The 27,223-nt window shown below is 39.7% G+C and overlaps 1 protein-coding gene across 2 annotated transcripts in view; it reads left to right on the forward strand.

Moving 5' to 3' along the window:
* The first annotated feature begins 479 nt into the window (after positions 1-479).
* Positions 480-27,223, forward strand: part of NIPA1 (NIPA magnesium transporter 1) — an 89,172-nt gene continuing 62,428 nt past the window's right edge. The window contains exon 1 of one of the 2 annotated variants that reach the window (XM_045448944.1): positions 480-676. In XM_045448944.1, coding sequence (XP_045304900.1) covers positions 514-676 — 163 coding nt within the window. In that variant the 5' untranslated portion in view covers positions 480-513. Of the gene's footprint in view, positions 677-20,409; positions 20,523-27,223 lie in introns of those variants that run through there. The other variant, XM_045448945.1, reaches the window with a different exon arrangement.

Genomic DNA, 27,223 nt, shown 5'->3' on the forward strand with positions numbered 1-27,223 from the left:
CGACTAGAAGCTTTGGGATCGTGATCCCAGCAAAGGCGGTGTCGTGCCGACCTCCTTCTGGTCCCAAATAATGGATGGGACACTAAAAAATTATTTATCTCGAATAAAAACTTAAGTGGGCTTCCGGTATTTTCATTTACCAAATCTGGGAACCCTACCTCCACCCACCCATCTACCACTTTATCCCTTTCACACCGCCCCCTCTTACCTCTCCTCACTCTCCTTCCTCATTGTCACTCCCCTCCTCTCTACTCCATCACCCGGCTCCGCGGAACCAGGGCTCCACCCCCACTGGACGAGCCCCAGGGTCCCCCACTGCAACCTCTTCACCGAGACCAAGTTCTACTCCTCCCCTTTCCCGCCTCCGCGGAACTCGGAATTCTCCCCACACCCACACCCGGTCCGAACCCAACCCTCCACTCCGTCCAGGCCCAGCAGATCCCCGGGTCCACCCCCTCCAGCCCCAGCGCGCGCGGCGCGCAGGCGCAGGCGCGGAGGGCGGGCGCGGGCGGAATGGGGACTGCAGCGGCGGCAGCGGCGGCGGCCGGGGAGGGGGCGCGCAGCCCGAGCCCCGCCGCGGTGTCGCTTGGCCTGGGCGTGGCCGTCGTGTCGAGCCTGGTGAATGGGTCCACGTTCGTGCTGCAAAAAAAGGGCATCGTGCGCGCCAAGCGACGAGGTAGGGCGGGCCGCAGGGGCTGCGCTTTGGGTTAAGGGGGTGAGGATGGAGGGAGCAGCCGCCGGGAGATGAGCAGGGGAGCGGCCGCAAGTTGGGGGTGTTTGGGTTGCTGCTTAGACCCGGCCTAGGGCCAAGGCGGAGCACCTCGGAGGGCAAGCTGCTCCGGCGGGAGTCTCCTCGCCCACCTGAAGCGCAGGCACTGCCGCGGCCCTGCGCCCTAGAAGCGTAACAGCCGCTGCCGCGTCTTGTCCTCTCGCAGTTCCCGAAGCTGTCCGAGAATCAACCGATGCACCCTGAGCCGTGGTAGTTGTGTCTCCCCCACCCTTTTTCTCTTTTCCAAGCGTCTAGAAGGCTTTGTTCAATTTTACACGGTTTCACCAGCTGACTTCTTTCTTCCTTCCCAGACCCTCCCACTCCCTCTGCAGCCGCGCAGCCTACCAACCTGCCCTCCGGTTGGAGCCTAGGCGACCCTGTCACCCGCACCCGTTCGCTGCTAGGGAAACCTTCCGGTTTATAGTATCCCAAAATGGTCGGAGTGCAGTGCTTGCCCAGAAGGAGCAACCTCTCGCCTAGACCGTGGCCTCGGCCTAGGGGAGAGCAAGACCCGCTAATTTGCCTCCCCTAACCCCCTGCAGTGACCACGCCAGTGCAGAAGAAAGAACTGTGCACGAGGCAGGGCCGCGGTGGGTGGAGCGGGGAACAGGTGGGCCAAGAAGGCTCTCACTCGCAGGGTCAAGCAAGAGGTCTGTGCTTCTCTGTAGCTTCTGTTCCTGGGGTCCTTGATTGAGATACTCTGGTTTAGACTTGAGCCATCTGGCTACAAGTGATCTTCAGTGTGGAGAAAACTGAAGGCAGATTTTTCTGAAAAAGCAAAAAATGGGTCAACTGAGTATTCCCCTGGTGGATAAGCCACCAGACCCCACTCCTTAGTAATGTGGAAAGTGAGAGATGTAGCACAGTTCGTTGACAGCGTCTGTGTTAAGAGAACCCTGGGACGATTTACTGAATGCAAGATGTAGCATGCTGTGAGACACAAGAAATGCTGCTCTCAGGAGGACAGAGAATCTTGTGGGTTGTTAGCTGTTATTTTCACAAGAATAGTATTAAGAGTTCTCAGGAAAATGAGACCACCAGGTCAAGGGTTTGAGAATAAGTAAACTTATTTAATAGTGCTGATTCCAGAACACAGGTGAAACTTTCTCAGAGTTTCCTGGATGGAGAGCCAAAAATCCCTTCAGAAAGACTGCAATCTCAAATGAAAATATAAAATCATGGATATTTGTTTAAAGAATTCAACTTAGAAGTGAAAACACTGAACTTTACATAAAATCTAAATAAAACCAAGTATGCTTTCCTTGGGATGCAGACATGTCTCTAAGACACATCTGGCATTGGCGTATTTTTCTGGAAGCACCTATCAATTTGACAGGTTTCAGGGGTGTGTGAAGTGTTTACTGTAACTTAAACATAACACATGTGCCCATTGATAAGATATGTGAGAAGGGCACTACTCCTCTGTATTGTCCTTCCAAAAACCTACAACCCCAGTCTCACCATAAGAAAAACATCTCACAAACATTGAGGAATATCCTGCAAAATATATGACCAGTCCTCTGCCAAGGTTGTAAAGTCTGAGAGACTATCACAGACAGGAGTCGTCTAAGGACACATAATGATATTAGGTAAAATCTAAGGAAACCTGAATACGGGCTTTAGTTAATAAAAACAAACAATTATTGAGTAAAACTAAAATGTGTTTTTTTAGCTCAGCTTATGTGTTTGAGGATATTAGTGAATAAGAGAATAAAAAAAACACAACCAGGAAAAAACCCACCCATAATTGATGCTGTTATTTATAACTATGTACTATGCCTTTAAATTAATAAAGTGAAAATGTGCTATTTGCTAATTTCATACTTTCCCACTTACAACCCATTGCTGCAGATTCAGGTTAGCTGGGTTGCTCGCCGTGATGGAAGACAGACATATAGTCTTGTTTTGATAAATGTAGTTTTGATTTGTTCAACAGATATTCTTGAAACTTTTATTATGAGGATATGCAGTTTCAGAATCTACTCTCCTTAAAATCTTTTCCCACCTCTGCTAACAAGCAGTAGAGTTGACCATTATGAAATGACTGATATGGGAGAGATAGGAGGAAAGAGAAGGTAGCTAAGAACTAGGAAGTCAAGGTCTTGCATTAAGGGAGACCAGTCAGTTTCTTACACTGTAAAAAACTGTCTCAGTGAAAGTTTCAACTTTATTATTACTGTTTTTAATATAATTTATTGTCAAATTAGCTAACATACAGTGTATACACTGTGCTCTTGGCTTCAGGAGTAGATTCCCATGATTCATTGCTTACATATAACACCCAGTGTTCATCCCAACAAGTGCCCTTCTCAATGCCCATCACCCATTTTCCCCTCTCCCCCGCCCCTCCATCAACCCTCAGTTCTCTCTATTTAAGAGTCTCTTATGGTTTGCCTCCCTCTCTGTTTGGAACAACTTTTCCCCTTTCCTTCCTCCATGGTCTTCTGTCAAGTTTCTCAAATTCCATGTGAGTGAAAACATATGATATCTGTCTTTCTCTGACTGACTTATTTTACTTAGCATAATACCCTCCAGTCCATCCACGTTGTTGCAAATGGCAAGATTTCATTCTTTCTCATTGCCAAGTAGTATTTCATTGTATATATAAACCACAATTTCTTTATCCATTCATCTGTTGATGGACATTCGGGTTTTTTCCCATAATTTGGCTATCGTTGATAGCGCTGCTATAAACATTGGGGTACATATCCCCCTATGGATCAGCACTCCTGTATCCTTTGGATAAATTCCTAGTAGCACTATTGCTGGGTGGTAGGGTAATTCTATTTTTAATTTTTTGAGGAACCTCCACACTGTTTTCCAGAATGGCTGCACCAATTTGCATTCCCACCAACAGTGCAAGAGGGTTCCCATTTCTCCACATCCTTGCCAACGTATGTTGTTTCCTGAGTTGTTAATTTTAGCCACTCAGACTGATGTGAGGTGGTATCTCAGTGTAGTTTTGATTTGTATTTCCCTGATGATGAGCGATGTTGAGCATCTTTTCATGTGTCTGTTGGCCATCTGTTGTCGTCTTTGGAAGTGTCTATCCAAAATCTATAAAGAACTTACCAAACTCAACACCCAGAAAACAATCCAGTGAAGAAATGGGCAGTTTCAACTTTAAACAAAGTGCCACATGAGAGCATTGAGTTTTAGTTTCAGGAGAGGCAAGTTTTGGTCACAGCCCTTCTACTGGGGGTTTTGGGGCCAAGTTTCCTCTGTTACAGGCTTTCACTCACTCTTGAAGGGACCTTCCCAATAAACAGAGTACCTGGATAGTCCAGGAGCACTTTCCATAACACAAGCTCATGGTGGACTACCTGACTCCTAGGGCACCTCTGAAGGACTCTGTATGAGAAGAGGGCAGGGGGCACAAGGGGCCACAGATCATTTATAGTATGTCTAGTGTCAGAGTCCAGTTAAAGAAAGATTTAAGTGAGAAAAACAAGGTAATTGTGGGGTGTGAAAGCTTTTGTGGAAGGCCAGTTACAACTTCAGAATTCTGGCACACGTAGGCAATGACGGCTAGGGAGGTTGATAGCCTGGGGGTGGTATCCTGCCCTGGGACAGGCTTTGTGGAAACAGTCTCAGGAAAGTCATGTGGTTGAATTTGCTGGAAGCTTTGGAAAATTGCATAGTAAGTTACTTTATATAGAACGCCCTAGACCAGGATGAACCAGCAGATCTTTTTAAAATCCCTTTCTTCAAAACCAGGAGATACCACCTTACACACATTAGGATGGCTATTATAAAAATAAAAGAAACAAAAAACAAGACATAAAATAACAGGTATTGGTGAAGGTGTGGAGAAATTGGAACTCCTGTGCATTTTTGATGGGAATGTAAAATGATGCACCTGCTTTGAAAAAACAGTATGGCGAGTCTTCAAAAAATTAAACACAGACTTAACCATATGACCCATCAATTCCACTTCTGGTTATATACCCAAAAGAAGTGAAAGAAGGGTCTCAAACAAATATTTGTACACCCATGTTTATAGCAAGAACAAAAGGACATAGCATAAACAAAAGGTGGGAGCAATCCAAATATCCATTGACAGATGAACAGATAAGCAAATTGTGGTATATACATTTAATGGAATTTTATTTAGCCTTTTTAGCCTCTTATGATGGTAATTCTAACACATGCTACAACATGGATGAACCTTGAGAACAGTATGCTAAGTGAAATAAGCCTGTTAAAAAAAGATGAACACTGTATAATTTCACTCATATGCGGTACTTCGTCAAATTCACAGACACAGAAAGTAGGATGGTGGTTGCAGGGACTGCAAGAAGCAGGGAATGGAGAGTTAGTGTTTAACGAGTACAGTGTTTCTGTTTGAGAAGATGAAAAGGTTCTGGAGATCAGTGGTGGTAATAGTTGTACAACAATGTGAATGTACTTAATGTCATAGAATTGTACACTTAAAAGTGTTTAAAATGATAAATTTTATGTTTATTTTACCATAATAAAAATCCTTTCCAGGTTTCATAGTCTCTTTCCTGAGGAGTATAGTCTAAAACTGTAGTCATACTGTTAAGACACTGGAAAGGTGAGTGAGTTGTGTTGTGAGCATGGAACCTGGGATTCAGGCATTCTGCCTGCTGTCCCAAGCCTTCTGTACATTGTTTCTGAAGCACGTGCATTCCCTGGCTGTGGGATGTATGTGTTCTTTCTCGTTGCTTCTCCTGCCATCTCCAGGCACACTTAGGTGCATGTGCCTCCACATCCACAGAGAAGACAGACACACATTGTCTTCATCCCTGCAGTGGTCTGCGATTAGTTTCTGCTGCTTCTGTGAACCCTCCAGACCCTGACAGATGGGGTCAGTTTCCTCCCCCATGCACTTCCTTGGCGCTGGTCCTCAACTCCCTTCTGCCTCTGAAACCCATGGGATGATGGCCTGTTTACTTGTCTGTTCCCCTGGATCTTGGCTTATCAAGGCAGGGCACAGCTCCTGTCCACTTGGGAGGCATGTGATGGATACTCAGTAATGCTAACTGGCCATGTATAACTTGAGTGAAGAAGGTAAAACTGGACCTTATATTTTATGAAAAGACTTCAGAGCTTTCTTCAAGGTACTTAAAGCTGATGTCATTTACCTGTGGCCTCTACTAAGTAAATGAAGCCAGAGTTACTGCTACATCTGAACATCTACACCTATCTGATCTCTGTCTAGTCCTGAAGAGAGATCATTGTTGATAAGGAACATGGTGAGAATAGCTCTGAAGCCTGTACCTGGTTTTACTGATACTGTTTCCATAAGAAGAGAAGATAAAGGAGGCTACTAATAGAAAACCCATGGTGTCCCAGACTCATGTATCTATCAGCTTGCTGAGCCCCCCTCTCTTCTTTCTGTCTTTTCCTCCCTCCTTTTCTGCTTTCCTCCTTCCCTCCCTTTCTCCATCTCTCCATATAGTCTCTTCACATGTGGCTACCTTGGGCTTCCTTACTCCATGGTCTCATGGGGAAGTCAGATCCCTTACATGGTAGGTAGCTTCCCTTAGACCAGATCTTCCAAGGATGATGGTGGGAGCTGTGTGGATATTTGTGGCCTGATCTCAGAAGTTTTGCAGTGCCACTTCTGCCACATTTTATTGGCTTACTCAGGGCCAACCCAGGTTCAGTGTGGGAGGGGAATGTATAAGGGCATAGATCCCCTGAGGCATGCACCTGATGTGGAACTGCTGCTTTCAGGATTTTAATCCAGCTCATGCTCATTATGAAGATCATCTATTTTGCCCTGGTCCCTGTAGGGAAGGTAAGAGGGAAGATAGATTTACCTACAGTTAAGACTTAAGTGTGAAATTTACTTTGTAATCTGATACTGTGTTATTATAACTGTCAATAATACCCAAAGACTTTAAGGCAAATAAAAATTTATTCTCATTTTCATACAATGTAAGTGAAATAACCCTTGGTCTTATTGGATTGCTGTTGAACAGAATATATTTTTTCCTCAAAAATATTTGTATAGCGGGGCGCCTGGGTGGCTCAGTCGGTTAGGCGTCCGACTTCGGCTCAGGTCACGATCTCGCGGTCCGTGGGTTCGAGCCCTGCGTCGGGCTCTGGGCTGATGGCTCAGAGCCTGGAGCCTGCTTCCGATTCTGTGTCTCCCTCTCTCTCTGACCCTCCCCCGTTCATGCTCTGTCTCTCTCTGTCTCAAAAATAAATAAACTTAAAAAAAAAAATATTTGTATAGCATAAAATGTTATTTATATTTTCAGTCCAATTAAGTCCGTAATGAGTAAACAGTCATTTACAAAATTTTGGGGGTGCGTGAGTGGCTCAGTCAGTTAAGCATCTGACTCTTGATTTCAGCTCAGGTCATGATCTCACGGTTCATGAGTTCAAGCCCTGCATGGGGCTCCATGCTAACTGTGCAGAACCTGCTTGGGATTCTTTTTCTCTCCCTCTCTCTCTGCTCCTCCCCTGCTTGCTCTTGCTCATGCTCTCTCTCTCTCTCAAAATAAATAAACTTTAAAAAAAATTGGGGGGAGGGTGCCTGGATGGCTCAGTCATTTGAGCATCTTACTCTTGATTTTGCCTCAGGCCATGATCTCACAGTTCATGAGATTGAGCCCCATATCTGGCTCCATGCTGACAGCACAAACCCTGCCTGGGATTCTCTCTCTCCCTTTCCCTCTGCCCCTACCCTGCTTGCACGTATGTGTGAGGTCTCAAAATAAATAAGTAAACATTAAAAAAAAAACCTTTTTTAACCATGATGGACTAGAAAAGATCACTTTTCACATTAAATAGGTAATGGCGATTAAGGAGTACACTTGTTGTGATGAGCACTGGGTGATGTATGAGATCATGACCTGAGAGAAAATCAAGAGTTGGTCACTTAACTGACTGAGCCACCCAGGTGCCCCTAAAAGTGATGTTTTTATAAACTGTATACATACACAAGTATGTATTATACATACATATATATATATAGCCAAAAAGATTTCCAGGAATATCGTATCTATTTCCATGCTCATATTTAAATGTAGAGGCAATATAAACATATATTCCCAAAATTTGTTTTCCACAATTTTGGCTTCTCTCTGCTATGGTTGCATTCTACTAGTCATGACTGAGAGCTCATTATCATAGATTGTTCTGTTCACATAAACAGAGCACACTAGTACAGCTATAAATATCTGACATCTACCTGTCATGAAAGCAAGAATCAGTCACCTTTGCTTCTCTGCCCTCAGGGTGGGTTGGGGGCAGCCTCCATCTCTGTGAGGAAAAAAATGGGAGAGAAATCTCTGCAGTTACAGCAAGGAGGAAGTGGATGCTCTTTCAGGGCAGAAACCATCCCTTGGGAGACTTTTTAAGTCTTCGTATTCACTAAGGATTGTGTACATGAGGATTCTAGTAAATACTTGATAGATGGACACAGTAAGAAAATAGAATACAAGTATTGCATTGAGCTTTCTGGGGGAGTATGATGAGGAAGGAGAATGTGTTAATATATACCAGATTCATTTTCCTCTTGAAACACAATGTCATTTCCTGAAGAAACTGAGAAACTACCATAGCAGTTATTGCATTATGGTCACCATTGTGTGGGCTAACCTAGAAGTTTATGTATTGCTTATAAACTGTTTCTTTTTTAAAAACATTAGAGTATAATTACATAGAATAAGCTGCACAAATCTTAAAGGTACAGTTTGATGAGTTTAGGGTTAGGGTTAGGTTAGGGTTAGGGTTATTTGACAAATAAATATACGTGTGTATCTAACACCCTAGTAAAGAAATTGATTATTGCTGTAGCCTTAGAATGTTCCCTCATGTCTTTTTTATATTCTGTGCTCCCCACACCACAGCAGAGTACCCAATCTTCTGATACCTATCTGCATAGAATGAATTAGTTTTGCCTATTTTTGAACTTCATGTAAGTGGAATTATATAGTATGTACTTTCTTACGTCTATTTTTTTTTTTTTTTGGCTCAGCATGGTTGAAGATCCATTATGCTATTATCAATAGTACATTTATTATATTGCTGAATAGTGTTCCATTATTTGAATATACCATAATTTGCTCATTCATTCTCTTGTTGATGAACATTTTGGTTGTTTCCAAAGTTTTGCAGTTTGAATAAAGGTGCAATGACAAGTCTCATATAATTCTTTTTAAAACATAATGTTTTCATTTCTTTCGTGTAAATACCTGGAATAATAGTGCTGGGTCATATAGTAGGTATATAAGTAAATTTAAGACATTGCTAAACATTTTTCCCACTCTAATTGTACCATTTTACATTCTCATTAGCAATATCTGAGGGTTTTAGGTTTTCCATATCCTCTTCAACATTTAGTGTTGTCATATATTTAAATTTTAACCTTTCTGTACAGTAAGTGTACAGTGGTATCCTGTGATTTTCATTCTCTTTTTCTTGATACCTTATGGTAGTTTCACTTACTGAGTTTATTGTCCATTTGTATGTTTTTTAATGAGGTGTCTTTTAAAGAGCTTTGCCTATGTTTTATTGGATTGTGTCTTTTTGTTATTGATTGTTAGTTTGTACGTATATTCTGGATACAAGTCCTTTGTCAGATAAAGGAATTGCAAATCTTTCTCTGTGGCTTGCCTTTTCATTTTCTTAAGGGTGCCTTTGGAAGGACAGAAAATTTTAGTTTTGATGAAGTTTAATTTTGTGTGTGTGTGTGTTCTGTTTTAATTTTAATTTCAGTAACTGAACCTACACTGTTATATTAGTTTCAGGTGTACAATACAGTAATTCAACGATTTCATACATCACTTGTTACTCATCACAAGTGGATTCTTCAATCCCCATCAACTATTCACCCATCCCCCACCTGCCTCCTCTCCAATAAGCATCAGTATGGTCTCTATAATTAAGAGTCTATTTCTTGGGGCACCTGGATAGCTCAGTTGGTTATGTGTCCAACTTGATCTCATGGTTCGTGAGTTCAAGCCCTGGGTCGGTCTCTGTGCTGACGGCTCAGAGCCTGGAGCCTGCTTTGGATTCTGTGTCTCCCTCTTTCGCTGCCCCTACCCTGCTCGTGCTCTGCCTCTCTTAAAAACAAACATTAAAAATTTTTTTTAAAAGGAGTCTGTTTCTTGTTTTGTCTTTCTTTTTTTTTTTTCCACTTTGCTTGTTTGTTTTGTTTCTTTAATTCCACATCTGAGTGAAATCATATGGTATTTGTCTTTCTCTGACTGGCTTATTTCACTTAGCATTATGCTCTTTTGCTCCATTCATGTTGTTGCAAATGGCAAGATTTCATTCCTTTTGATGGCTGAATAAGACTCCATTGTATATGTGTATATATATATATGACATCTTCTTTATCCATTCATCTATGGATTGACACATGGGCTTCTTCCATATATTGGCTATTGTAAATAGTGCTGCTATAAACATAGGGGTGCATATACCCCTTTGAATTAGTGTTTTTGTATTTTTTGGGTAAATACCTGGTAGTGTGATTGCTGGATCATAGAGCAGTTCTGACTTTTTGAGGAACCTTCATACTGTTTTCTACAGTAGCTGCACTTGTTTGCATTGTCACCAATAGTGCACAAGTGTTCCTTTTTCTCCACATCCTCACCAAACCCTGTTGTTTCTTGTGTTGTTGATTTTAGCCATCCGATGGGTGTAAGGTAATATCTTATTATGGATTTGACTTGCATTTCCCTGATGGTAGGTAAATGATGATTAACATCTTTTCATGTGTCTGTTGGCAATCTGTGTGTCTTTGGAGAAATGTCTGTTCATGTCTTCTGCCAGTTTTTAAATTGGATTGTTTGCTTTCTGGGTGTTGAGTTTTATAAGTACTTTTTTAAAAAAGATTTTATTTCTGGGGCGCCTGGGTGGCTCAGTCGGTTAAGCGGCCGACTTCGGCTCAGGTCATGATCTCATGGTCCATGAGTTCGAGCCCCACGTCGGGCTCTGTGCTGACAGCTCAGAGCCTGGAGCCTGTTTCAGATTCTATGTCTCCCTCTCTCTCTGACCTTCCCCCATTCATGCTCTGTCTCTGTCTCAAAAATGAATAAACGTTAAAAAAAAAAAAAAGAAAAAGAAAAAAGATTTTATTTTTAAGTAATCTCTACACCCAATATGGGGCTCAAACCCAAAACCCCAAAATCGAGAGTCGCATGGTCTGACTGAGCCAGCCAGGTGCCCAGAGTTTTATAAGTTCTTTATATATTTTGGATAACCCTTTATCAGATATGTCGTTTGCAAATATCTTTTCCCATTCCATAGATTGCCTTTTAGTTTTGGTGATTGGTTCCTTTGCTGTGTGGAAACTTTATTTTGATGTAGTCCCAATAGTTTATTTTTGCTTTTGCTTCCCTTTCCACAGAAGACATGTCTAGAAAGAAGTTACGATGGCCCATGTCAAAGAGGATACTTCAATCCAAGGTTCTCTTCTCAGATTTTTATGTTCTCTACTAGGATTTTTATGGTTTCAGGTCTCATATTTAGATCTTTAATACATTTTGAATTTGTTTTTGTGTATGGTGTAAGAAAATGGTCTAGTTTCATTCTTTTGCATGAAGTGTCCAGTTTTCCCATCATCATTTGTTGATAAGACTGTCTTTTCATTAGATATTCCTTCATGCTTTAAGATTAATGGACCATAGGGGCACCTGGGTGGCTCAGGTAAGCCTCTGACTTTGGCTCAGGTCATGATCTCACAGTTTGTGAGTTCGAGCCCCGTGTTGGGCTCTGTGCTGACATCTCAGAGCCTGGAGCCTGCTTTGGATTCTGTGTCTACCTCTCTCTCTGCCCCACCCCTGTTTGCACTCTGTCTCTCTCTGTCTCTCAAAAACGTTAAAAAAATTTTTTTTAAGATTAAGTGACCATATATTTGTAGGTTTATTTCTGGGTTTTCTATTCTGTTCTCTTGACCTATGTGTCTATCTTACTTCCAGTATGACTAATCGACCATACTTTTGTGGGTTCATTTCTGGGTTTTCTATAATATTCTCTTGATCTATATGTCTGTCTTACTGCCAGTACTATACTGTTTTGATTATATCACAGCTTTGTAATGTAACTTGAAATCTGGAATTGTGATACCTCTCAATTTGCTTTTCCTTCTCAAGATTGCTTTGGCTGTTTGGGGTCTTTTGTGATTCCATACAAATTTTAGGATTGTTTCTTCCAGCTCTGTGAAAAATGCTAGTGATATTTTGATAAGGATTGCATGAAATGTGTAGATTGCTTTGGGTAGTATAGACATTTTAACAATATTTCTTCTTCTAATCCATGAGCATGGAATGTCTTTCCATTTCTTTGTGTCGTCTTTAATTTCTTTCATCAGTATTTTATAGTTTTCAGAATACAAGTCTGTAACCTCTTTCATTAAGTTTATGCCTAGGTATCTTCTGTTTTTGGTGCAGTTGTAAATGGGATTGTTCCTTAATTTCTCTTTCTGCTACTTCATTATTGCTGTATAGAAATGCAACAGATTTCTGTATGTTGATTTTGTATCCCACAACTTTACTGAATTTGTGTGTCATTACTAACAATTTTTTGGTGGAGTCTTTCAGGTTTTGTATATAGAGTATCATGTCATCTTCAAATAGTGCAAGTTTCACTTCTTCCTTGATAATTTGGATCTCTTTATTTCCTTCTCTTATTGCTATGGCTAGGATTTCCAATACTATGTTAAATAATAGTGGTGAGAGTGGACATCCCCTCTTATTCTGACCATAGAGGGAAAACTCTCAATTTTTCCCCATTAAGGATGATATTAGCTGTTGGTTTTTCATAGATGGCCTTTATTATGTTGAGATGTGTTCCCTCTAAACCTACTTTGTTGAGAGTTTTTCTCACGAATGGATGTTATGCTTTGTCAAATGCTTTTCTTCATCTTCTGAAAGGATCGTATGGTTCTTATCCTTTCTTTTATTAATGTGATGTATCACATTGATTGATTTGCAAGTATTGAACCACCTTTGCAGCCCAGGAATAAATCCCACTTGATTGTGTTGAAGGATTCTTTTTTTCTTTTCTTTTCTTTTTTTTTTTTTTTTTTTTTTTTTTTTTTGAAGGATTCTTTTAATGTGTTGTTGGATTTGGTTTGCTAGAATTTTGTTGGGGATTTTTGCATTGTGTGAACATCCAGGATATTGGTCTCTTTTTCAGTGGTGCCTTTATTTGGTATTAGGGTAATGCTGGACTCATAGAATGAGTTTGGAAGTTTTCCTTCCTTTTTTTTTTTTTTTTTTTTTTTTTTCTTGGAATAGTTTGAGAAGAATTGGTATTAACTTTTCTTTCAATGTTTGGTAGAATTTGCCTGTGAAGCTTTCTGGTCTAGGACTTTTGTTTGTTGAGAGTTTTTTTTTTTTTTTTTAATTTTTTTTTTTCAACGTTTATTTATTTTTGGGACAGAGAGAGACAGAGCATGAACGGGGGAGGGGCAGAGAGAGAGGGAGACACAGAATCGGAAACAGGCTCCAGGATCTGAGCCATCAGCCCAGAGCCCGACGCGGGGCTCGAACTCACGGACCGCAAGATCGTGACCTGGCTGAAGTCAGACGCTTAACCGACTGCGCCACCCAGGCGCCCCTGTTGAGAGTTTTTTGATTACTGATTCAGTTTCTTTGCTGGTTATCAGTCTGCTCAAATTTTCTGTTCCTGTTTTAGTTGGTAGTTTAATAATGTTTCTCACAGTTTATCCATTTCTTCCAGGTTGTCCAATATGTTGGCATATAGTTTTTTGTAACATTCTCTTATAATTGCTGGTATATCTGTGGTGTATCTGTTCAAAAAGAATGTGTATTCTGCTGCTTTAGGATGAAATGCTCTGTATGTATCTGTTAAGTCCATCTGCTTTAGTATGTCATTTAAAGCCATTGTTTCCTTGTTGATCTTTTGCTTAGATGGTCTGTCCATTGCTGTAGGTGTGGTGTTAAAGCCCCCTACTATTATTATATTATCAATGAGTTTTTTTATGGTTGTGATTAATTGATTTATATATTTGGATTATCTAAGTTGAGGGCATAAATACTTATTGTTAGATCTTTTTTGATAGACCCTTTTATTTTGCAGTACCCTTCATCTCTCATTACATTCTGGCTGTTCCAGTTTTATTTTAATGTCTGTTAGCATGATTAATCATTCTCCATCCCCTCACTTTCAATCTGGAGGTTTCTTTGGGTCTAAAATATGTCTCTTGTAAGAAGCACATTGATGGAGCTTTTTTTAAAATCCATTCTGATGCCCATTATCTTTTTATTGGAGCATTTAGTCCATTTACATTCAGAATAATTATTGATAAATATGAATATAGTGCTATTGTATTACCTGTAAAGTCAATGTTCCTGTAGATTGTCTCTGTTTTTTTCTAGTGTTTGTTGTTTTTGGTTTCTCTTTCCCTTTGGAAGGGTCTCCTTTAATATTTCTTGCAGAGCTAGTTTAGTATTCCTGAACTCCTTTTTTGTTTATCTTGGCAACTCTTTATCTCTCCTATTCTGAATGACAGCCTTGCTGGATAAAGGATTCCTGGGTGCATATTTTTCCCATTTAGCACATTGAATACCTCTTGGACTTGAATGCCTGTTTCCTTTCCCAGGTTAGGGAAGTTCTCAGCTATAATTTGTTCAAATAAACCTTCTGTCCCTTTTTCCTGCTCTTCTTCTTTTGGAACTCCTAAGATACTGATATTATTGCACTTTATTTTGTCATTGAGTTCCCTAAATCTGCCTTCATGATCTGATAGTTTTCTTCTTTTTTCTTTTCAGCTTCATTATTTTCCATAATTTTCTATTTATTCATTCATTCATTCATTCATTCATTCATTTTTTAATACTCATTTACTTTTGAGAGAGAAAGAGAGAGAGCATGAGCAGAGAGGGGAAAAGAGTGGGAGACAGAAAATCCCAAGCAGGCTCCATCCACACTGTGCACTAAACCTGATGCAGGGCTCAAGCACAAACTGCGAGATTATGACCTGAGCTGAAATCAATAGTTGGATGCTTACCTGACTGAGCCACCCAGGTACCCCTTTAATTTTTATCTTCTATGTCATTTACTCTCTCCTCTGCTTCTTCAACCCTTATTGTGACTGTATCCAGTTGCGTCTCAGTTATAACATTTTTAATTTCAGCCTAATTAGTTTTTCAGTCTTTGATCTCTGCAGGAAGGGTTTCTCTGGTTTCTACTACCCAGCTGGTATTCTTATGACTGTTGTTCTAAATTCTTGTTCAGATATCTTGCTTATATCAGTTTTGAATAAATCCCTGGCTGTGACTTCTTCTTGGTATTTCTTTTGGGGAGAATTCTTCCATCTTGTCATTTTGGCTATGTTTCTGTCTTTTACATATTATGAAAGCTTGTTATGTTTCCTGCTCCTGAGAGTAATGCTATATTAAGAAGAGGTCATGCACTGTCCAGGGCCAGGTACTTCAGAAGTGTTTCTGGTGTATGCTGTGTGCACTTTGCTGTTGTGTTTTGGCTGTTCTTTCCCACAGGTCAGTCCTCTGGAGAGTTTCTCCTTGCTTGCAGTGGGGAGTGTTTGGATCTTTAATTAGGTGTGCTTTGTTTGTTTGTTAAAATAAACCTGAATAATAATAATAAGTCTGAATGAGAAAAAGAGAAAAGAAAAAGAAAAAAAGCAAACAACCCCATAAGCCTGATTTCAAAGAAACAGAAAAAACAAAAAGCCTGGGCCAAAAAAAAGAGAAAAGGAAATGAAAAAACAAACAACTATAAGCCTAATTCCAAAGCGGGGATGAAAAAAAGCCTAGTCCTATTTCCACCTGATTTGAAGCTGACATTTTGGAGCACTCTGTGATCAATAGAGTTGTGACTGCAGGTAGCCTGTGATGGTTGGTCCCCTGGGGGAGAGGCCCACTACACTGGGTCACAGTCACACCTGCCCTAGTAAAGATGTATCTGCAGGGCATGGGGGTGGGGGGCGGTGTGGAGTGGCAGGGTAAGGGTTTGGGGTAAGTGGCTCCAGCCTCCACTGTGGGTGCTGTGTTGCTCACTGAAGTCTGTCCATGCTGGTTTGTAGTGAGAAAGTGGCATCACCCTGCTCTCTGGTCTCTGGAGTGGAGACCTGGCACCTACTAACAGGAATCTCTCACAGATTGAAGAATTTCCCTCTTGTGTTCCTGGCTTCTGTCAGATTCCTGCTCTCACCCTGTCTGTGACAAGGCTGTTGGCATGCCTAGGGCCACAGTTCTCCTGTATTTTGTCTCTGGCCTGTGACTGGGATTCAGAAATCCAAATCTTAAAGGACCCTTGCAGGGTGTGGAACTGCTTCCCTCCCACAGAGGAGAGACTTGCCATGGTGCATCTGGTGCTGTTTTGTCCCAGCAAAGCAGTTGTATGGCTGAACTCATGCTTAGAGTTTATTGTGAAACAGTGAAAAGCAGCAACCAGGTTATCTACTCTCTGTGTGAGCTTCTGTCCCTTGCTGTTGAACAGTTACTCAATGGCGACCATCAGTCTTTTGTCCTTGGAGAGGCAGTATACCCTGTTCCAAATGTACTCCAGGAAGGGGAATGTTCTCTCCCAGTGCAGCCCAGGGATTCCCTACACCATGCTCTTTGCTCCAAGGCCTCTGCCCTCCTTCTCCCCAGGAACTCCACTGCACTCACCAGCTCGACTCTGCTGAATGGTGTAGACTTCTAAAAAGCTCAGAATTTGAGCTCTGCTGCTTGTAAAAACTTGTGATCCATCCTCCTGATCCCCAGTCAGTGGTTTTGGGGAAGTGTTTTTCTTACACAAACCCAACACGCTGCTATCTCTCCCCCTCTCTCTTTCTCTCTCTCTCATCTCTTTGCAAAAAGGCTCTCTTTCCTCTGTGGCGGCTTTTCTCTCCCCTAATTTATGTCTCTGCACCTTGTACCTACCACAGTCTCTCCCTCTAATTGTGCATATTGTTCTTTTCACCCTCAGATCGATTCCCTAGGTGTTCAGAATGATTTGTTGTTAATCTAGCTGTGTTTGAGGGACGAGGCAAGCCCAGGATCCCCCTCCTACTCCACCATCTTAACTCTCTCCTCAGCTGTCTTCTTTGTTATTATATAGTGTCCTTTCTTGTCTCTTGTTACACTTTTTGTTTTTAAATCTATTTTGTCTGATAATAGTATTGCTTCACACACTTTCTTTTGACATCCATTTGCATGACAGATGATTCTCCATTCCTTCACTTTTTTTTTTTTAAGTTTATTTATTTATTTTTTGAGAGAGACAGAGACAGCATAAGCAAGGGAGAGGCAGGGAGAGGCAGAGAGAGGCATATATATATATGAAGAGGCATATGTATATATATATATATATACATATGTATGTATATATATATATATATATATATATATATATGACATATACCATATTAAGTTGATTGTCGTTTAAGTTTGAACCCATTCTTTACTCTTCTCTCCTCACATTTTAGCTATGTGTTATTTTATATACTTTTTTGTGTGTGAGTTCCTTGACTGATTTTTTATAGAAATAGTCATTTTTAATGCATTTGTGTTTCCTACCTCTATACTCACTTTTGGTCTCTCCTTTCCAAAGTGCCCCCTTTAATATTTCTTGTAGAGTTGGCTTAGTGGTCACAAGCTCCTTTAGTTTTTGTTTGTCTGGGAAACTCTACGTCTCTCCTTACTGTGAATGATAGCCTGGCTGGATAGAATATTCTTGGCTGCAGACTTTTCGTATTCAGTACTTTGAATGTATCATGCTGCTCTCTTCTGCTTTGCAAAGTTTCTGCTGAAAATCCCCTGCTAGCCTTATGTGTTTTCCCATGTAAGTTATTATCTTTTTTTTACTTTACACTTCAAATTTTATATTTTTCAGTATGTTTTGTCAACTTAATTGCAGTATTTCTTGGAGTGGTTCTGCTTTTGTTGATTTTGTTGGGGTTTCTCTCTGCCTCCTGGATCTGGATATCTGTTTCTTCTCCCCAGATTAGGGAAGGTTTCATCTATTTTTTTCTTCAATTACATTTTCCTCCTCCCTTTTCTCTTCTTCTGGGATTCACATAATATGAATGTTGTTACATTTGATGGAGTCACTGATTTCCCTAAGTCTATTCTCATCATGCATAATTCCTTTATCTCTCTTTTCTTAAGTTTAATGACTCCATTACTCTATCTTCTAGGTCATTAATTTGTTCCTCTGCTTCTTCCAGCGTGCTGATCATTCCATCAAGCTTGTTTCTCATTTTATTTATTGAACCCTTTGTCTCTACTATTTCTTATTTCTGTGTTAAGGGTCTCACTCATGTCTCCCATTCCTTTCTCAAGTCCAATGAGTATCCTTGTGGTCATTATTTTATATTTTCTATCAGGCATATTACTTGTATCTGTTTTGCTTAGATCACTGGCCATGACCTTGTCCTGCTCTTTCATTTGGAATAAATTTCTCTGTCTTCTCATTTTGTCTAAGTCTGTGCCTCTTTCTCTGTGTTAGGAACATCAGCTATGTCTCCTGTTCTTAAGGGTATTGGCCTTATGAAGAATAGGTCACGTAGTGCACTGCAGTATAGTATCCTTCAGTGCCCAGGGCCTGGGACTTCCAGGTGTATCTCCACTGTGTGCTGCATGTGCTCTTCTGTTTTCTCCGGGCTGCTTTATCCCTCAGGCCAGTTGTCTGCAAAGGCTCACTTTGTCTGTTGTGGGCAGTTTTGGATTCCTAGCCTGAGTGTGACATATTTTTACTAGGTGTACTCTGGTCTCTTTGTGAAATGAGACCTGTCACCACCACCACCTGAATCCAGGCTCTGCAAAACCCTTGGGGAAGTGCAGTGTGAGCAGGTCTTCTAGGGGTGGGGCCTACTGCATGTGGACGGAGGCAAGGATGAATTGGAGGAGTAGTTCCACCCGAGTGTGTGTGGGATGGGGTAGGGTTTGGTGTAATTAAGTAGTGCCACCTGCAGGTGGTCCTGTGGTTTTGAGAGATAGGGGAAGGTAATGGCACTATCCAGTTCCTTTGTTCTTGGAGGGGTTTTCTGTGAACACTGTCTCTCTAGAATGCACTCTGAAATGAATGAATAGCCTTCCCATTGTGTATCCCTGGCGCTCTTCAGATTGCTGTTTCCACATTGTATGTCTGTGAGTTGTTGCCTGCCTCTGTTCCAAGAGCAGCATGATACCCTCCAGTCTCTATCCCATCCTAGTCCACTGACCTTTAAAAGTCCAGGCTTTAAGTCTGGCTCATTGCCAGAACTCATGAAATTCAACCCCTCTCACCTTCTAAGGCAATTGCTATAGGGATTTGTTTTCCCTGCATATTCTCCTGTGTGCTAGTCTGTCTTTCATCCATCTCTGCAGCCACAGCTCCCTTCCCATCACAATGACCACAACCTGTTTCCCTCCCGAACCACAGCTCTGCACTAATTACCCTCTTTGATGTGACCTCTCCTCTACTGTTAGCTGTGCAGTTGTTCTGCCAGTCTTTAGGTCAATTTATGGGGGGTATTTAGAATGATGTGATAGTTATTTAGTTGTATTCATGGGACAAGGGGAACTTATGGTCCTCCTACTCTGCCACCATCTTCCAACCTCTGTAACTTCTTTTGTTCTATATGATTGGTGCTTTTTTATTTGATTTCTGCCTAAGAAATCTTCATTTCTCCTCAGGTCATGATGCCTTTGTCCTGTGTTTTCCTCTAGTAGTTTGTAGATTTAGCTTTTACCTTTAGGTCTGTAAGCTATTGAGTTAACTTTTGGGTATAGCTGAGGCATGAATCAAGGTTCAATATTTTCCCTACTGATATCTAGTTGATGCAGCACCATTTATTAAAGTGACTTCCTCATTGAATTATACTGCCACTTCAGCCCATGATTTGACTGTACATGTATGGTTCTATTTCTGAACTGTGTTGTGTTTCATTGTATATGTCTATCCTTATGCCAGTGCCACACTGTCTTGATTATGTAGTTTTATAGTAAAATTTACAATCATATAGTATAAGCCCTACAACTTTGTTCCTCTTTTTCAAGACTGCCAAACTATTTCTATAGGAAAATAAGTTCCACATATTTAATAATTGATGTACAAAAGAACTTCAAATGCTAAATTGATTTATAAGTTGGTGAATACCAGTGCTCAAATTGATTCTAATTAATACCCCCATCTAGCTACGTTGGTGTTTGGAAATAAAATTTCTTATTAGTCCTTTTTAAAGAACTCTGAAAACTGTAGCATCATTTTGCACATTTTTTTTTTAAGTTGAAGCATTAATTAATTAGTAAAGGACATAGTGATGCACTCTATTTTTGCTGTTTGCAGCAACTTCTATTGTTGCTGTAGGAGCATGCATGAAAGGAAGCCATTTTTCCATGGTATAATCCAAAAGGTAAATAAACTAGATGACTATTTTTGTGCTAGAAAGTCATATTTAAGGATATTTCTGATGCACTTACATAACTTAATGGAAGATTTCAAAAGCTACAAGTCCATGGTTGGACAGCATCACTGCCAATTGATGTTATCATCCTGACAAGTCTTTTTTGTATTTGCACAACATTTCTTTGTTTTATAGTTCTGCTGTTATAAACAGTCATTCAACTCTCAGCACCCAGGGGTTCCAATGTGAGACAAATACCCCTACAACTTAACTATTAGGATCACTGCAGCCCATACGTAGGAGTGGAGGAGAGGACATGTGAGCGTAGCCAAACAAAAAATCCTCAGTGTTCTACAATTCTGTGGCTTTCTGTTCTTGCTGATCCCAGAGGACTTGAAGTGTCCTGGGAAGCAGCTGGGAAACGGAGTGTGGGCATAAGCTTGAATGAGTGCCTCCTGATGTAAGGTGAGTGACTTTAAAATCTTTAGGTACAGTGATGTTTGAAGATGAAACTGTGAAGAAACCAACTGGTTTTAGAATAAGAGAAAAATTTCTATTTATGACAGAGGCTGAGAGCTGTTATGGAATGCAGGCATCCGGGAGCTCATGGCTATAAAAAGAGGAAGGAACCTGAGGCAGCCAGCTCAGCGAGGAGGCTGTGCACAGGTGGATGGGCAAGCCAGCCTATCCACCCTTAGGCAGAGCACTTGTTTGAGGGATACTACTCATTTGAAGCCCTTGGGGACCACCTGCAGGAGCTTCACTTTGGTTTCTAGTAAAGGGTGTGGGACAGGTATACAGACAGAAAGTCTGACTTATTAAATGTCCATGGAAGCAGAAAAGTTTTGCCTGATATTGCCCTAAAATATGAGGGTGATCTAAAAAGCTTTTGGATTTCAACAAATGCAAGCTCCTCCTGGTGCATATAAGTGGAAGAGTCTGAGACACTTGGAGCTGATTTGTATCCTTTGACAAAAGGGAGACCAAAAGCCTATTTCCCCATCCCTGGGTACCTTGCATCCCAGGTTTTTCCCCATTTTAGTTAACACTTTTTTTCCTAAACCTCCAAATGCATGTGCTATATGGTGGTAAATGGTGTTGGGTAATGTAGCAGTGAAAGAGGAGAACCCATGGGTCTCATTGCATTGGCTCCTGGCATCCTTGGACCAGTTTCTGCCCCAGGAGGGTCACCCATATTCCAGATACTGCTGCAGCAGCAATCCCTGACTCCATAAGCACTGATGACCAAACTATATTCATTGCAATAAAAGGAGTTGACCATTCTCTGCCCCCAACATTCTGTTTCCCCACAATTGTGACCGATTCCTCAATTTTAAAGTCCCTCAAATCTTGTTATATCTAATACAGAACTTTTTAAAAAGTTGAGTAGATTATTGTGCGCATCTGCCATACAAATGAGCTTCAAGATATTGTAGGATGATGTACATTTACAATTATTTAAATTAATGAGAATATTTGTTTATACACAAAAGAGAAGTGGAGTGATTATACTAATATGAAACAAAGTAGATTTTTAACACAAAATTGTTATTAGAAACAAAGGACAGGGGCACCTGGGTGGCTCAGTCGGTTCAGCGTCCGACTTCGGCTCAGGTCGCGATCTCGCGGTCCGCGAGTTCGAGCCCCGCGTCGGGCTCTGGGCTGATGGCTCGGAGCCTGGAGCCTGCTTCCGATTCTGTGTCTCCCTCTCTCTCTGCCCCTCCCCCGTTCATGCTGTGTCTCTCTCTGTCTCAAAAATAAATAAACGTTAAAAAAAATTTATAAAAAAAAAAAAAAAGGAACAGGACATTTTATAACAATGAAATGGTCCATCTATGAGGATGATGTAGCAATTCTAAATCAGTATGTACCTGACAGCAGTCTCAAAATACATTAAAATTGACATAGAAAAGAAATAGAAAATTCAGTAATAATAGTTGGAGACTTTAGTATGCTACTTTCAAAAATTTATTTAATAAAGTTTTTATAGAAAACTAGGCAGAAGATCAACAAGGAATAGAAGACTTGAATGATACTATAAACCAACTGACGTTAAATATTGTAATTATTACAGTTGGATTTATGTATGCCATTTACTCTTTGTTGTATATGCTTCATATACTTTCTGTTTCTATACTCATTTTATTTGCATAAAGTGAATTTTTCTAGTGTAATATTTTATTCCTTTAGTGATTTTTCACTATGTATATATGTTTTTTGAAGTACAGTTGACATACAACATTATATTAGTTTCAGGTGTACAATGTAGTGATTTGACATTGCCATACATTACAAAATGATCACCATGACAAGTCTAGTTACCATCTGTCACCACATGTAGTTATTAAGGTATAACTGACTATATTCCCTTTGCTTTCTTTGTATCCCCATGCCTTATTTTATAACTGGAAGTTTGTACTTCTTAATCCTCTTCACCTATTTTGCCCATCTTTCCCCTGCCCCCTCTTCACCCCTCTGGCAACAGTTTGTTCTTTGTTTTTATGACTCTGTTTCTATTTTGTTTTCTTTGTTCATTTTTTTGTTTGTTTTTTAGATTCCACATGTGAGTGATATCACACCAAATATGTCTTTCTTTGTCTGACTTCATTTCGCATAATGTGAACTGTCTGGTTCACCCATGTTGTCACAAATGGCAAGATTTCATTCTTTTTTATGACTAATATTCCACTCTATGTATATGTGTATGTGTGTGTATATATATATATATATATATATATATATATATATATATATACACACACATACCCCACATCTTTATCCATTCATCTGTCAGTGGGTACTTAGGTTGCTTCCATAATTTGGCTATTGTGAATAATCTTGCAATAAACATAGGGTGCATATACCTTTTCCAATTAGTATTTTTGTTGTCTTTAGGTAGGTACCTAGGGATAGAGTTACTAAATCATACGGTAGTTTTGTTTTTAATTTTTTGAGGAAACTTTATATAGTTTTTCTTAGCTGTTACACCAATTTATGTCCCGCCCCAACAGTGCATAAGGGTTTAATGCATGAGGGTTTATCCATATCCTTACCAACATGTTATTTCTTGTCTTTTTGATGATGAGTGATGTTGAGCATCTTCTCATGTGTGTGTTGGCCATCTGTATGTCCTCTGTGGAGAAATATCTATTCAGTTCCTCTGTCCATTTATTAATCAGATTATTTGGGTTTTTTTGGTATTGGGTTGTATGGATTCTTTATATAATTTGGATGTTAATTGCTTATCAGGTATGTGATTTGCAGATATTGTCTCCCATTCATCATGTTGCCTTTTTGTTTTGTTGATGGTTTCCTTGGCTGTGCTAAAGGTTTTTAGTTTGATATAGTCCTAATAGTTTATTTTTGCTTATGTTTCCTTTGCCTGAGGAGATAATTCAGAAAAATATTATGGAGACTGATGTCCAAGAAATTACTGCATATGTTTTCTTTTAGGAGTTTAATGTTTTCAGGTCTCACATTTAAGTGGTTAGCCCATTTTAGTTAACTTTGATATATGGTGGAAGAAAGTGATCTAGTTTCATTCTTTCACATGTAAACGAGCAGTTTTCTCAACACCATTTATTGGAAAGACTTTTCCCCCCATTGTATATTCTTGCCTCCTTTGTTGTAGATTGCCCATGTAAGCATGTGTTTATAACTGGGCTCTATTGTCTGCTCTGTTGATCTATGTGTCTTTGTGTGTGTGTGTGTGTGTGTGTGTGTGCGCACACCAATAATGTACTGTTTTAATTACTAGAGCTTTGTAGTGTAGTTTGAAATCAAGGAGCATGATACCTCCAGCTTAGCTCTTTCTCAAGAATATTTTGGTTATTTTTGGGTCTTTTGTGGTTCTATACAAATTTTAGGATTGTCTGTAATATTTCTGTGAAAAAAATGCCATTGATAATTTTGATAGAGATTGTATTGAATCTGTAGATTACTTTGAGTATACACATTTTAACAATATTAATTCTTCTAATCCATGAGCAGGGTTTATCTTTCCATTTGTATGTGTCGTCTTCAGTTTCTTTCATGAGTGGCTTACAGTTTTCACTATAAGGTCTTTCACCTCCTTGGTTAAATGCTTAGGTATTTTATCTTTCTGATGCAGTTGTGAATGGGATTATTTTTTTAACTTCTCTTTCTGCTAGGTCATTATAAGTGTATATACACTTACATATAATGTGTATACATTATAAGTGTACACAACAGATTTTTGTATGTCCATTTTGTATCCTGAAAATTTACTTAATTCATCTATTGTAATCATTTTTTAGAGGAGTCTTTAGGGTTTTCTATATATATAGTTTTATGTCATCTGCAAATAGTGACAGCTTTCCTTTTTTTACCAATTTGGATGCCTTTTCTTTCTTTTTTTCTTTCTTTTTATAGTTTTGAGTGTTTTTTGTTTGTTTTTGTTTTTGTTTTGCTTTTCTGCTTTTTTGCTTTTTCTTTTTTTGCTTTGCTGTGGCTAGAATATCCAGTACTATGTTGAATAAAAGTGGTGAGAGTGAGCATCTTTGTCTTATTCCTGATTTTAAAAGCTTTTCCTTGTTGTGTATGATGTTAGCTGAGGGTTTGTCATATGTGGTAATGTCATATATGGTATGTATGTACGTATGTGCGTATTTAAGTTTTATTTATTTTTTTAAGTAATCTCTATACCTAATGTGGGGCTTGAATGCATGACCCCAAAGTCAAGAGTCACATGTTCTTCAGACTGAGCCAGCCGGGCACCCCTATGTGGTTTATTTAATGTTGAAGTTTATTCCCTCTCTACCCACTTTGTGAAGTTTTTATTTGTAAATGGATGTTGAATTTTGTCTAATACATTTTTTGCAACTATTGAGATGATCATATGATTTTTCTCGTTTTTTCTCTTTGTGAATATAGTGTACCAGGTTGGTTGATTTGTGGATATTGAACCATGTGCATCCCTGGAATAAATCTCACTTTATTGTGGTAATGATCCTTTTAATGTATTGTTGAACTCAGTTTGCTAATATTTTCTTGAGGATTTTTGCACCTATATTCATTCATTAAGAATATTGACTTGTAATTTTTATTTTTTTGTAGTCTCTTTGTCTGGCTTTGGTATCAGGGTGATGCATGTCTAGTAGAATGAATCTGGAAGCATTTCTTCCTATTCAAATTTTTTGGAGTAGTTGGGGAAGGATAGGTATTAACTCTTCATGAAATGTTTGGTAGAATTTACCTGTGAAGTGTCTATTCCTAGGCTTTTGTTTGTTGGGAATTTATTATTTTTTTTTTAATTTAAATTTTAGTTAACATATAGTACAGTATTGGTTTCAGGAGTAGAATTCAGCAATTCATTACTTACATACAACACGCAGTACTCACTACAAGTGCCCTCCTTAATACCCATCATTCATCTAGCCCATCTCCCAGCCATCTCCCTCCAGCAACCCTCAGTTTGTTCTCTATCATTAAGAGTCTCTTGTGCTTTGTTTCCTTCTCTCTTCTCCCCCCCCTCCATCTGTTCATCTGTTTTGTATCTTAAATTGTACATATGAATGAAATCATATGGTATTTATCTTTCTCTGATTTTGCTTAATTCCATCCACATCATTGCAAATGGCAAGTTTTCATTCTTTTTGATGGCTGAGTAACATTCCTATATAAATATATCACATCTTCTTTATTCATCAGTCGATGGACATTTGGCTCTATCCATAGCTTGGCCGTTGTTAATAATGCTGCTTTAAGGGGCGCCTGGGAGGCTTAGTCGGTTAAGCGTCCGACTTCAGCTCAGGTCACGATCTCGCGGTCCGTGAGTTCGAGCCCCGCGTCGGGCTCTGGGCTGATGGCTCAGAGCCTGGCGCCTGCTTCTGATTCTGTGTCTCCCTCTCTCTCTGCCCCTCCCCCGTTCATGCTCTGTCTCTCTCTGTCTCAAAAATAATTAAACGTTAAAAAAAAAATAATGCTGCTTTAAACATTGGGGGCATGTCCTCCTTCAAATCTGTAGTTTTGTATCCTTTAGGTAAATACCTTGTAGTACAATTGCTAGATGGTAGGGTAGTTCTATTTTGGACTTTTTGAGGAGGCTTCATGTTGTTCTCCAGAGTGGCACACCAGTTTTCATTACCACATCCTTGCCAACACCTGGTTTGTTTTTTTTTTTTTTTTTTCTGTTAATTTTAGGGATTCAGACAGGTGTGAGGTGGTATCTCATCATGGTTTTGATTTGTATTTCCCTGATCATGAGTGATGTAGAGCATTTTTTCATGTGTCTGTTAGCCATCTGGATGTCTTCTTTGGACAAGTGTCTATTCATATCTTCTGCTTATTTCTTAACTGGATTATTTGTTTTTTGGGTGTTGAGTTTGCTAACTTCATAGATTTTGGATAGTAACCCTTTATCAGATATGTCATTTGCAAATATCTGGTCCCTTCCCTAAGCTACCTTTTAGTTTTGTTGATTCTTTCATTCAGTGTGCAGAAGCTTTTAATTTTGATGAAGTCCCAAAGTTTTTTGTTTTTTGTTTTTTTTTTTTTTTTTTTTTTTTTGCTTTTGTTTCCCTTGCCTCTGATGATGTATATGCAAGAAGTTGTTGTGGCTGATGTCCAAGAGGTTGCTGCCTGTGTTCTCCTCTAGGATTTTGATGGTTTCCTGTCTCACATTTAGGTCTTTCATCCATTTTGAGTTTATTTTTGTGTATGGTTTAAGAAAGTGGTCCAGTTTCATTCTTCTGCATGTTGCTATCCAGTTTTCCCAACATCATTTGTTGAAGAAACTTTTTCCATTGGATATTCTTTCCTGCTCTGTCAAAGATAAATTGGCCATACACTTGTGGGTCCGTTTCTGGATTTTCTCTGCTGTTCCATTGATTTATTGTTTTTGTGCCAGTACCATACTATTTTGACTACAGCTTTATAATACAGCTGAATTCTGGAATTATGATGCCTCCAGTTTTGTTTTTCTTTTTCAGGATTGTTTTGCCTATTCAGGGTCTTTTGTGGTTCCGTACAAATTTTAGGATTGTTTGTTCTAGCTCTGTGAAAAATGCTTGTGGTGTTTTGAGGGGGATTGCACTAAATGTGTAGATTGCTTTGAGTAGTATAGACATTATAACAACAGTCTTCCAATCCATTAGCATGGAATGTTTTTCTGTTTCTTTGTGTCCTCTTCAATTTCTTTCTTAAGT

The sequence above is a fragment of the Leopardus geoffroyi genome, chromosome B3 (genome assembly GCF_018350155.1).
Source record: "Leopardus geoffroyi isolate Oge1 chromosome B3, O.geoffroyi_Oge1_pat1.0, whole genome shotgun sequence".
Taxonomy (NCBI): domain Eukaryota; kingdom Metazoa; phylum Chordata; class Mammalia; order Carnivora; family Felidae; genus Leopardus; species Leopardus geoffroyi.